This window comes from Nomascus leucogenys, chromosome 3, assembly GCF_006542625.1.
Source record: "Nomascus leucogenys isolate Asia chromosome 3, Asia_NLE_v1, whole genome shotgun sequence".
NCBI classification, from domain to species: domain Eukaryota; kingdom Metazoa; phylum Chordata; class Mammalia; order Primates; family Hylobatidae; genus Nomascus; species Nomascus leucogenys.
The window spans coordinates 147147-159983 of NC_044383.1; the positions used below are offsets into that span (position 1 = coordinate 147147).

Sequence of the window (12837 nt, forward strand, 5' to 3'; positions counted from 1 at the left end):
GGCCACGGCCCCTCCCTTCCAAGCTCCTTCTGCCTGATGGGCAGCACCCCCCCTCTCGTCTGGAATCTCCTGGGGCCCTTCCTGCTCTCCGTGTTCATTTCTTTTGTCTTGGAGGGAAGCTGGGCGGACCTGCTCAGGAGGCCCCCTAGGGCCAGAAAACCTGTCGGTCACTTTCAAATACATGTTCTTTCCAGCCCTTCCTTGCCAAAGGTTCTAAAAACACTGTTGTCCATCTCACCCAAAAAGCTAAGCTTCTGTCCAATCCTTAATGGTAGCTATAAATGAGAAGCATAAGCTTGGTTTCCTTCTAACATCCGGCAAGTTAGAAGATAGAACTTATTTCTTCACTTATTCATCACATATTTGCAGGGCACCCCTACACGGGACAGCAGAGATCCCAGGCCGGCGCTGCACCCGGAGCCAGGCTCGGAGCTGGCCGCGCGCCCTCAGCTGAAACTCACCGGAGGCGCGGCCGCCCTGGGCTGGGAAGACGCCGTGGGCCCAGGTGGCATCGGAGCCCACAGGAGGAAGACAGCCAGCCCAGGAGGGGCCATGGGGGGCCTCTGGGGATCGCAAGGGTCGACCCCATCCTCCCTGAAACAAGGCCGGAGGTTGAGGAGGTCTCCGCCCGGCCCCGCAGGTGGCAACCGGTGGAGAAACCGCACCTGCCCCGGGAGGGGCCACGGGGTGGGCTCGAGCCACCATGGGGCTGGTACAAGCACCCTCTCCGCTCAGGACCTCGGCCCTCATCCCAGGGCACCAGGGCTCACAGGGGGATGGGCCTGGGTGGGGATGAGGGTGTGGAGGGGCAGGAAGCACGGCGGGTGGAGCCGGGCCGGGTGCGGGGGTCGCGGGGGACGGCGGGGACGGAGCCTTGTGATGCAGGAGATGGAGGGGGCTGGTGAGGGAGGACGGGAGGCCTCAAGGATGGGGGACGGGACGTCCTTTTCCCCTCCCACCGGCTCACCGGGGATGCGCCTCCGCGACTGCCCGCCCCATCCCAGGGCGGAGGCCTCGCGCAAAACCCAGGCGCCGCGGCTCCGCGCTCCGGCTGAGGGTCTGCGCCGCCGCCCGCCCGCTCCTTCCCGGCCCCTGGGGCGGATACTCCAGCGCGCGGTTCCAACTGAGGCCTGTGGCGGGTAAGACCGGGAGGCTGGGGCAGGTACCGGGCCGGGAGCGAGGGGCGGCGCGGGGAGGGGATGCAGCCGTCGCCCGGGTAGCTGCGTCCGGAAGTGGCCCGGCGACTGGACCCCGTCCCGTCCCCCGCCAGCTGCTGAACTAGGCGGCCAAGGACGGCATGGAGCGCGAGGCGCGCGAGGGAGGGACCAACCCGGGGGTACGGGCCTGCTGGGGCGGGGTCCGCACGGTGTCAGCAGCCGCTTGTCCTCCGCAGCACCCGCAAGGCCCGCACTCAGGCTCTGGCCCCAAAGGTGGGCTCCAGGCCCAGGCACGGCCCGTCCCCGCTCCAGACCCTGATCTGAGCCAGCTCTTGGTCCCCGCTACCGCGTCCTCCAAACACAACGCCCCTCCCCCCATGCCGCCCCTCCCCCCATACTGTCCCCCCCGCCCCCACATCCCAGCAACGCTGCAGAGCCCGGGAGCATGGCGGCCCTCCCCCAGGCTTGCCCCCCGCCCGGGCCTGGACGCCCCCAGAGGCCTGGACGCTCCCACCGTGGCGCTCCTGCCCCGCTTCTACGCCCCCACTCCAGGTGCACAACCTTCAGGTGCAGAACCCTCCTGCCCCACCCGCCACTTCCCAGCGCCTCCCCCAGGCCTGAGTCCCTGATGTTAGGGATTAAACCGCGCCCCCCCCAGGCCTGAGAGGGCCTCCAAGATGCTGGGGGCACCCTCATCCCACAAAAGCCGAGGATCCCTCTGCTCTCCAGCCCTGAACCCTCCGCCCCTGGACACCCGATCTCCATGGAAACTGAGGGTCCTTTCCCTCTCTTCCCGCAGGTTTGACCCCACGAAGATGAACTGGGCACCCGCAACGTGCTGGGCTCTGCTACTGGCGGCCGCCTTCCTTTGCGACAGCGGCGCAGCCAAGGGCGGCCGCGGAGGGGCGCGGGGCAGTGCCCGGGGAGGGGTCCGCGGGAGCGCGCGCGGGGCCTCGAGGGTGCGCGTGAGGCCGGCGCCCCGCTACGGTGCCCCGGGCTCTTCCCTGCGCGTGGCTGCCGCTGGGGCGGCGGCCGGGGCGGCGGCGGGAGCAGCCGCGGGCCTGGCGGCGGGCTCGGGCTGGAGAAGGGCCGCGGGACCCGGGGAACGCGGCCTGGAGAACGAGGAGGACGGGGTGCCCGGAGGCAACGGGACCGGCCCCGGCATCTACAGCTACTGGACGTGGACTTCAGGCGCTGGACCCACGCGCAGCCCGCGTCTCTGTCTCGTGCTGGGCGGCGCCCTCGGCGCCCTGTGGCTGCTGTGGCCCTAGGTCTGGCTGGGCTCGGGGACCACATCTGGCCCCCGGGCCGCACCGTCCCCCAGGATCCTCCGGCCTGGGCTCCCCCTTCCTCCCTTGCCCACTGTCTTGGAGCCCCAGTGGGTGCAGGAGCTGCTGGCTGTCCCTGTGGACCCGCCATCCACCGTCCTGCCCACACCGCCTCAGCCTCCCACTTCCCACCTAGAGGGGACCATGGGCCCTGCCCCACCTGCTCCAGGATGTTAGGGTCCCCCCCCAGCCAGAAAGGCAGCAGCCTGTGGCTCCTGTACCAACCGCCCAGCCACGCTCCAGAGCCGCCCAAAGAGAGGTGCCAAGGCCAGGAACCCAAGCCACCCTGGCTCCCCTCGCCTGCCCAGGGGCCGTGGTGACGCATGGGCAGGGAGGTGACCTCAGGCTGGTTCTGCCACTGAGGAATCTGACCCTCCCCAAAAGAAGCAGTGAAATGGACCAAAGGACTTAAGGATTTGGGGGGAAGTGAGGGGAAAACGTTAGGTGCTAACCACCTGCCCAGAAGAGTGGATCTCACAGCCCAGGAACATTCCCAAGCAGGAAAGCCGTCCGTCCGAGGTACGTCCATCCTGGCTCTCTGCAGCTGGTGGGAAAACACACCCTGCCCTGGAGGGGCTGCCCAGGCCTTGTCCCCCACACCCTCAGGCCGAGATCCGTGAGAGACCCACTTTGTTCCAACAACTTGAAACAGGTCACTTTACCCTCCTTAGGACCCATTTTGGGGAAAAAAACCCAACACATTCCAGAGCTTTCCAAATCCTTTGAACTTCAGGTTCACATTCAGGGATCACAATTCTGCCTGTTCTCAGGGCACGGCAACTGCCAATCCCGCTGAAGAGGCCTCCCTGGGCACAGCTCAGGCTGCACGCTGCGCGGATTTCCCTGAAGGCGGCCCCTTTTTCGGAAGCAGCTGTTCAGGCCTCGGAACAGGGCCTGGGTATCGGCGTGGTGGGCTGGCAGTTGACGGCCTGCTCAGTGGAGCCAGGAGCTAACTCAGACCCCGGGGCAAGCAGGGGGCCAGTGGCGGGGCCCAGCGCCCAGCAGGACACCCATGCAAAAGGCTGAGCCCCCAACATCCAAGGACAGGAGAGACACGGAGTGGCGCCGGCCAGTCACGACAAGGACGTGCCTCCAGCACTGGACACACCTGTGTAAGACCAGCCTGTTTCCCAGTCCTGCCAGCCTGGGGCACCCGCACTGAGAGGTCTTGGGTCGGCCACGTTCTCTAGCTCTCCAGTCACCCGACGCATCCAAGGTAGGAGGGGTTCTCCCTGTCCCCCCCGTGGCCTTGGGATCTCACCTTCTCCATGTCCTGGTGCTGCCATCCCTCCTGGGCCTGAGCCTCTGGACTCAGTGGACACCAAAGTCAAGACCAGCACCCCCCACGGGCCCTGCCGGCCTCTGCCTTCCCCAGCTGGCCTGGGTTCTGGCCTGGGTGAGGATCTGGAAGCTGTTGGCAGGACTCAACCAAACACTGCTCTCTAGCTCTGGGGCACTAAGCCACAGGAGGCAGCACCCTGCAGCCTCCCGTCCACACTGCCAGCAGTGCCCCTGGCCCAGTGAGCCCAGACGCTCCTCCACCCCTTCCAGACCAAGCTCAATGCCTCCAAGACCAGCAGGCCAAGGCCAAGCCCTGCCCCAGATCCTCATAGGCAGAGGAGCCCTTCTGACATTTCCCCCAGGAGGCAGGGGATGGTCTGAGTCTCCTCAAAGCAGGGAGACCCACGGGAGCCCCCTCGACTTTGCAGACGCCCACCTGGAAAATGGGCTGAGCTGCACCAGACCCTCACACACCACAGCGCTGCAGGCTGGAATGTTCCAGATGTGATGGACACATCATGATCTGCAATGACTATTTATTCAGCACATTAGCATCTGACACAGCCAATCTGAATACTTCCTGCCCCGGGCGGTCAGGGTTATGGCAGGATGCAGGTGGCACTCGGGCTAACTTCAGGCTGATGAGTGTGTGGGGTATGGGGCAGCAGAGGCAGCCAGCCAGCAAGGAGGGGCCGCTGAGCACCAGGGCCGTGGTGGAGGCTGCTGTGGGACGGTCAGGCCACCACCAGAAAGAGGCGGCTGGAGCTTCTGCACAGAATGTCCCTGGCCCCAGGTCCCGCAGCACCTTAGTCCATACTCCCAGCCCCACCCGCCTGCCTTCCTCTTCCCTCTTCTAGGACACAGGCTGTGGACCCCTTTGGGTGCACTATAATGGGGCTGGAGGGGCCCCCACGCCTCTCAGCCCCACTAATGCAGAATCCCACTACCCGTGAGCCAGAAGGTGCTCAGAGGCCAGGGGTCTCTACTGCCCATGCCGGGCAGCCTTCCAGTCATTGCACAGTAAAGCCATGTGCAGGGCGTCCCCCTCAACCCTGCCTGGAACATGCCCCAGGGCACTGAGGGGCGAAGCCAGTGCTTGGGTTCTGCTGCTGGGAGTCTCTTGTCTGTGTCTGTGTGTGCCTGTAAGTGTGAAATAAACCTCTCTGCTGGCAGCGAGCCTCTCACTTGTTGTAAGACTGCAGGACACTGGGCCGAAAGCCTCCAGCACAAACCCTAGTTGCCAACCTGCTCATTTCTTAGGTTCCACTGGTGAGAGCAGCTTTAACACACAGGCCCAAGGCACTGTGGTGCACCTCACAGGCCAATAAGAAACAGGCCCTTTAATTGGAGATTTTAAAGGTTACAGGTTATAGTTTTAACTCCTTCTGAGCATCCATTTCTCAAGAGGCCTGAGCAGAAAGCTCTGGGAGAACCGAGCATGTGGAGCTGCTCAGGGACGTCCACTGCAGAGCCTGGTGTCCACTCCCACCTGCTTGTCCCCTGGAACTGGGGCCCCTGGAGCTGGCCAGGCCGTGGGGCGCCAGAGAGCACAGCACCCTAGTGGCCAGCATGGAGCTTCTGGACCAGGTGAGCTGTCTTGGGCCCCAACCACCCAGGTCAGGTCTGGGAGGCCACATGCCTCTGGCCCTCCCCACCCGGACAAGTTCAGGGCACAGTCTCAGACCGGGGGGTGGCCCCGCAGGACGTCGAGGTCCAGCATCACGGGGCCCAGCAGCCCGCGGCGGAAGGTCTGGAGGAAGTCACGGGCTGCTGCAGGATAGTTAGGCTGAATAACGTTCACGTTACCTGGGGAACGGGAGGGTTCAGTGAGGAAGGAGCCTTCACAGCAGGACGGGCCCAGCCCTTACCCACCTGAGGGACCAGCCCTAAGAGACTCCGGGATGGCATCAGGGAAGCCCAGGGAACGGGATCACACTCAGAAAGAAAACAGCTTGAGCTGCGCTGCCTGGAGCCTCCAAGGCCAGGCAAGTGAGGCCTGCAGGTGTCTACCTAGCACTGCCCAACACGCAGCAGGGCTGGTCTCACCCTCGGAAGCCTGGACTACAAGCCTTTCCTCTCCAGAACTTTCTGTAGCTCCCCTGCCCTGAAACCCGTTCCCAGAAGACCCGCCGCAGGCTCCCTGACACGTTCCTCTCCTCCCTGCCTCCTCTGGGGATGGCCGGGGTCCCCGGGGGTGATGGGGTGAGGCTCCAGTGCCCGCGTCAGCGACCTCACTCACCCGTGCCCGTGAGCACCTTCACCTTCTGCGTCTTCCCCAGCTTCACAGCCACACTCTTCAGCACGTGCTCTATGCTGTCACAGGCACTGCCCAGGCCGTAGTGCTGCACGTACCTGCACACAGGCTGCAGGTCAGCGCCAGGGGGCCCAGCACTGATACCACGCAAACAGCCAGGCTGGGCCCTTCCTCCTGAATGCCACGAAGGCCATGGCCAGGCACCTCCTGTGGGTGACAGTGACTGTGGCGCTGTGGATGACCAAGATGAGACTGCAGGTGACTGGTGCTGGGCACCGGGGAAAAGCCACTAAGAATCATCCCTGAGCTTTGTCCTGTGTGGCCACGGCCAGCAGCACGGGGGGGCGGCTCCCACCACCGGAACCCTTGCTGCAACGGGAGGAGTAAGAGCTGTTCACATACACAGGCTTCATCCACCCTATCCGGGGCGGGACAGGCAGGCCTCTGTGCAGGCCCAGGTCCTGGAAACTAAAAGAGTAGCACAGCGGACCATCTGCAAACACACTCTGTTTGCTGCTAAGGATAGCACTCAGTGACTTCCAGGCAGCCAGTACACCTGCATCCTCTCCACCCGGCTGGGTGTTTGAGTGGTGTTTTCCTAGCACAGGCACCCACTGCTGCTAAACGTCACCCAGTGATTCTCACGGGCACTCTGACTCCTCACAGTGCAGGCTCTGGGCAGAGAGGCCTGGAGGGAAAGGCCAGCACAGAGCAGCCGCTCACAGGGACAAACACCACCCTAAGCCTTGGGAGCCCGACTGACCCAGACCCAACACTCTCCCAACCTTCCTGACAGCCAGGGGTGAGGGGAACCTGTCTCGTGGCTCCCACGAGGACAGGCTCAACCTTGAGGAGGCTGGTGCCCTCGGACCTGGTCACAGCATGAGCCAGTAATACAGGACCAGCAAAGCAAGACATGGGCTCAGAGCCCATGGGAGCATCAGAACCCTGAGTAACACAGGTTCTAAATCAATCTAACTTCTGGGAGGCACCAAGCATGAGCTCTGAATCAGCAGCCTCAAGGGCCCCCTGGTGCTCCAGAAAAGCTGTCCCAGGAGAGAGGAGCAAGCCTGGAGGAGGCGTCCTGGACCACCCCCAAGATCTGCCAATGGTGAGAACTCCTGAAAGGACTGGACTGCTTCCAACAACCTAACTGTGCCACAACAAAGCTCAAGAATTTTTACAGGAATGTAGATACCCGTCACCTAACAAGGTGAAACTCAAAATGCACAGCATCCAGCCAGGCACAGTGGCTCACGCCTGTAATCCCAGCACTTTGGGAGGCCAAGGTGGACGGATCACTTGAGGTCAGGAGTTCGACACCAGCCTGTTCACCAATATGGTGAAACCCTGTCTCTACTAAAAATACAAAAATTAGCCAGGTGTGGTGGCGCACGCCTGTAATCCCAGCTACTTGGGAGGCTAAGGTGGGAGAATTGCCAAATCCAAACATTGCCAGGCCTACAAAGCAAAAAAACAGACCCCCTAATGAGAAGAAAAATCAGTCAACTCAAACTGACCCAATGTTAGAATTAGCAGACAAGACATTAAATCTAAGCTGAAACATGAAAGATATTTTTTAAAATGATCCAAACTCAACTTGCGGAAGTGAAAACTATGAAAACTACTGAGTGGGATGAACAGCAGATTACACATTGCAAAAGAAAAGATGAGTGAACCTGAAAACACAGCAACAGAAACCGCAAAACAGGCACAAAGCTTTACTGAGCTGCGGTGGGGCAAAGCCAAGCAGCCCGACACCCGCGTGCCTGACACCCACCTGCCTGATACCCACGTGCCTGATACCCACGTGCCTGATACCCACGTGCCTGATACCCACGTGCCTGATACCCACGTGCCTGATACCCACGTGCCTGATACCCCGCGTGCCTGACACCCACCTGCCTGATACCCACCTGCCTGACACCCACGTGCCTGACACCCACGTGCCTGATACCCACGTGCCTGATACCCACGTGCCTGATACCCGCGTGCCTGATACCCACGTGCCTGATACCCACGTGCCTGATACCCACGTGCCTGACACCCACCTGCCTGATACCCACGTGCCTGATACCCACGTGCCTGATACCCACGTGCCTGACACCCACGTGCCTGATACCCGCGTGCCTGATACCCACGTGCCTGATACCCACGTGCCTGAACCCACCTGCCTGATACCCACGTGCCTGATACCCACGTGCCTGATACCCACGTGCCTGAACCCACCTGCCTGATACCCACGTGCCTGACACCCACCTGCCTGATACCCACGTGCCTGATACCCACGTGCCTGATACCCACGTGCCCGACACCCACCTGCCTGATACCCACGTGCCTGACACCCACCTGCCTGATACCCACCTGCCTGATACCCACGTGCCTGATACCCACGTGCCTGACACCCACCTGCCTGATACCCACGTGCCTGATACCCACCTGCCTGATACCCACGTGCCCGACACCCACCTGCCTGATACCCACTGCCTGATACCCACGTGCCTGATACCCACCTGCCTGATACCCACGTGCCCGACACCCACGTGCCTGATACCCACCTGCCTGATACCCACGTGCCTGATACCCACCTGCCTGATAACTGTGTGCCTGATACCCCGCGTGCCTGATACCCACGTGCCTGACACCCACGTGCCTGACACCCACCTGCCTGATACCCACGTGCCTGATACCCACGTGCCTGATACCCACCTGCCTGATACCCACGTGCCTGATACCCACGTGCCTGATAACCTGTGTGCCTGATACCCGCGTGCCTGATACCCACGTGCCTGACACCCACGTGCCTGACACCACTGCCTGATACCCACGTGCCTGATACCCACGTGCCTGATACCCACGTGCCTGACACCCACCTGCCTGATACCCACGTGCCTGATACCCACGTGCCTGATACCCACGTGCCTGACACCCACCTGCCTGATACCCACGTGCCTGATACCCACGTGCCTGATACCCACGTGCCTGACACCCACCTGCCTGATACCCACGTGCCTGATACCCACGTGCCTGATACCCACGTGCCTGACACCCACCTGCCTGATACCCACGTGCCTGATACCCACGTGCCTGATACCCACGTGCCTGACACCCACCTGCCTGATACCCACGTGCCTGATACCCACGTGCCTGATACCCACGTGCCTGACACCCACCTGCCTGATACCCACGTGCCTGATACCCACGTGCCTGATACCCACGTGCCTGATACCCACCTGCCTGATACCCACGTGCCTGATACCCACGTGCCTGATACCCACGTGCCTGATACCCACGTGATACCTGTGTGCCTGATACCCACATGCCTGATAACTGTGTGCCTGATACCCACCTGCCTGATACCCACGTGCCTGATACCCACGTGATACCTGTGTGCCTGATACCCACATGCCTGATAACTGTGTGCCTGATACCCGCGTGATACTTGTGTGCCTGAGGCCCGCGTGCCTGATAACCACGTGCCTGATACCCACGTGCCTGAGGTCCTGAGGAGTAGAGGGACAGAAAAATCACCTGCATATATGAAGGTTCAAAACGATGCAAATTTCATGAAAACTACAAAGTCCCAGATCCAAAAATCTCAATGAACTACAAGCACAAGGAACACACAGAAAACCATACCAAGGTCCATTGTAATCAAGTTGCTCAAAAGCACTGAGAGAAAATCTGGAAGCAGCAGAGGAACAAACACAACTGCAGATGGTGCATCAGACCCCACGCGGGTGAGAAAGGGAGACCAACCCCTCTCAAGCACTAAAACAAACAAACACGACCGCAGACGGCTCATCAGACACCACACAAGTGAGAAAGGGAGACAAACCCCTCTCAAGCACTAAAAAACCCCATCAATCTGGAATTCTACACATAGAGAAAACATCTTTCAAAACAAAGGTGAAATAAAGACATCTTCAGACAACCAAAAGCTGAAAGAATTCATCACCAGCAAACCTGCCTTACAATACATGTTAAAGGAAGTCCTTCAGATAGAAGTAAAATCACACCAGAAGGAAACCTGGACCTACACAAGGAAACAAGAAGGTGTGGATAGTAAACTGATGAGAAAATATATAAAACTTTTTTCTGGTATTTTATATTTCTTTAAAAGATAACTATATGAAGGAAAGAAAGTATATCTGGAGGTTATAAGATATGTAAAGGTAAAATATATCATGATGATGATGGCACAAGGATCAGGATAAGAAAAACAGAAATGCATTGTTGTAAGGTCCTCACTTAAAGACACACTACACACCCTAAAGCAACCTCTCCCAAAAGTTGTAGACAATAAGCTAACAAAGATACAGTAGAATCATTTAAAAATATTCAATCCTAAAGAGGCAAGAGAGAGGAAAAAAGAAAACAAAAATTGAGACAAATGGGCTGGGCACGGTGGCTCACACCTGAAATTTCCAGCACTTTGGGAGGCAGGTGGATCACCTGAGGTCAGGAGTTCAAGACCAGCCTGGCCAACATGGTGAAACCCCCATCTATACTAAAAATACAAAAAAAATTTAGCCAGGCGCGGTGGCTCACACCTGTAATCCCAGCACTTTGGGAGGCCAAGGTGGGTGGATCACCTGAGATTAGGAGTTCAAGACCAGCCTGGCCAACATGGTGAAACCCCATCTCTACTAAAAATACAAAAACAATTAGCTGGGCATGGTGGCAGGCGCCTGTAATCCCAGCTACTCAGGAGACTGAGGCAGGAGAATCACTTGAACCCGGGAGGTAGAGGTTGCAGTGAGCCGAGATCGCACCACTGCACTGCAGTCTGGGTGACAAGAGCAAAACTGCCTCAAAAAAAAAAAAAAATTGAGACAAATGGAAAACAAATTTGCGAGATAATAAATTTAAATCTATAAATAATCACATTAAGTGATTAAATGTAAATAGCCTAAATACCTAAAAGACAGAGACTGTCAGACTGGATAAGCAGCAAGATCCAACGATAAAAAGCAGCAGAGACTGTAAGAAACACATTTTAAATATAAAGACACAAATATGCTAAAAATAAAAGGACAGAAAAAAATATGCCATGTTACTGTTAATCAAAATAAACTGGAATGGGCCGGACGCAGACACTCACACCTATAATCCCTGCACTTTGGGAGGCCGAGGCGGGCAGATCACTTGAGGCCAGGAGTTTGTGACCAGCCTGGCCAACATGGCAAAACCCCCTCTCTACTACAAATATAAAAATTAGCCAGGCATGACAGCGCATGCATGTCATCCCAGCTACTAGGGATGCTGAGGCATGAAAATCACTTGAACCCAGGAGGCGGAGGTTGCAGTGAGCCAAGATTGTGCCTCTGCGCTCCAGCCTGAGCAACAGAGTGAGACTCTGTCTCAAAAAAACAAAAGTGATGGCTATATTAATATGAGACAAGACAGATTTCAGAGCAGAGAATATTCTGAAGGATAAAAAAAGATCATTTCATTATGATAAAGGCATCAAATCATCAAGAGGACATAACAATCTCCTTAGCATTTCTGTACCTTAAGAGCAGAGCTTCAAAATACACGAAGCCAAAACTGACTGAACAGCAAGAAGAAACAGAGAAATTCAGTTATAGTGGGAAATTTCAATACCCCTCTCACAATAATTGGTAGTACAAATAGAAAGTTAGCAAAGTAGAAATAAAAAAATAAATATCGAATGGAAATCAACGACATAAAAAACAAAGACAACAGAAAGTCAATGAAACCAGAAGCTAATTCTTTGGGAAAAATAATTAAAATTAATAAGCCTCTAGCCAGACTGTTCTCTTCAACCTGATAAAGGGCATCTAAGAAACACCCATACCTAATACTACACTCAATGGTAAGAGACTAAAAGCTTCCTACCTTAGATCAGGAACAAAAAAAGATGTCTGTTCTCACCACATCTCAAGTACTAAAAAAACCTGTCAATTGTATTGAAGACTGTAGCCAGTGCAATAAAGCAAGAAAACAAAATATGGCATCTAGACTGGAAAAGAAAAAGTAAGATGATTTTTATTTGCAAATGACATAATTGTCTAGGTAAAAAATCTGACTGGAATCTACGAAGAGCCACTAGAATGAATAAATGAGTTTAGCAGGGTTAAAGATACGAGATCAATGTACAAAAATCAATTCTACTTCTAAATACTAGCAATGAAAAACCAAAAGTGAACATAAAAACAATACCATTTACCATAGCATCAAAAATATTAAAGAGTTAACGAGGGAATGACATCACCAAATAGAGAAGTAGAAGCAATCTGGCTTCACTCACCCTCTCAAAGAAAACCAAAACCAAACACCCAGCACCAAGAATATCACCAGCAATATTCCAGAACTCAAATCTGAGGATGAGACCAAAGAAGTGAAAAAAACTCCAGGCAGAAAGTAAGCTGCAAAAAACCTCTAAGCAAACATCCAAGAAAAAAAAAAGCCAGACAGGAAAGCCTGGATAACAAATCCTTCAATGCAAAACCATAGACATATGTGCACAAGAAACAACAGCTAACGGAAAACCATGACCACCTCAAACAGACAAAGCAAAGAGCCAGTGACCAACCCTAATGAGATGGTAATGTGTAAGCGCTCAAATCAAGAATTCAAGATAACAGTTAAAAAAAAAAAAACCTCAGCAAACTCCAATAAAACACAGAAAAACAATTCACAAATTTGTCAGACAAATTTAACGGAGACTGAAATTAAAAAAAAAAAAAAATCAAACAGAAATCCTGGAACTAAAAAATACATTTGCTGATCTGAAAAATGTATTAGAGGCTCTCAACAGGCAGAATGGACCAAGCAGAGGAAAAAAATCAGT

General features: G+C 56.1%; 2 protein-coding genes across 2 annotated transcripts in view; one reads left to right on the forward strand and one right to left on the reverse strand.

Moving 5' to 3' along the window:
• Positions 1-838: 838 nt before the first annotated feature.
• On the forward strand, positions 839-4938 carry SPRN (shadow of prion protein). The gene is made up of 2 exons (XM_003275500.4): positions 839-1139; positions 1957-4938. The coding sequence occupies exons 1-2, from the start codon at positions 880-882 to the stop codon at positions 2426-2428; spliced, it is 732 nt and encodes a 243-aa protein (XP_003275548.3). The 5' UTR covers positions 839-879; the 3' UTR covers positions 2429-4938.
• Positions 4939-5110: 172 nt separating this feature from the next.
• The window catches only part of MTG1 (mitochondrial ribosome associated GTPase 1), a 15516-nt gene continuing 7789 nt past the window's right edge, over positions 5111-12837 (reverse strand). The window contains exons 7-8 of the mRNA XM_030802085.1: positions 6006-6272; positions 5111-5572 (exon numbers count right to left, since the gene is read on the reverse strand). Coding sequence (XP_030657945.1) covers positions 5445-5572; positions 6006-6272 — 395 coding nt within the window. The 3' untranslated portion in view covers positions 5111-5444. The remainder of the gene's footprint in view (positions 5573-6005; positions 6273-12837) is intronic.

Excerpts from the sequence above, each read along its gene's own strand:
- SPRN (XM_003275500.4), top strand. The coding sequence starts at position 880 with ATGCAGGAGATGGAGGGGGCTGGTGAGGGAGGACGGGAGGCCTCAAGG. Across the intron at positions 1,140-1,956 it reads CCAACTGAGGCCTGTGGCGG|GTTTGACCCCACGAAGATGA; the intron begins GTAAGACCGGGA and ends CTCTTCCCGCAG.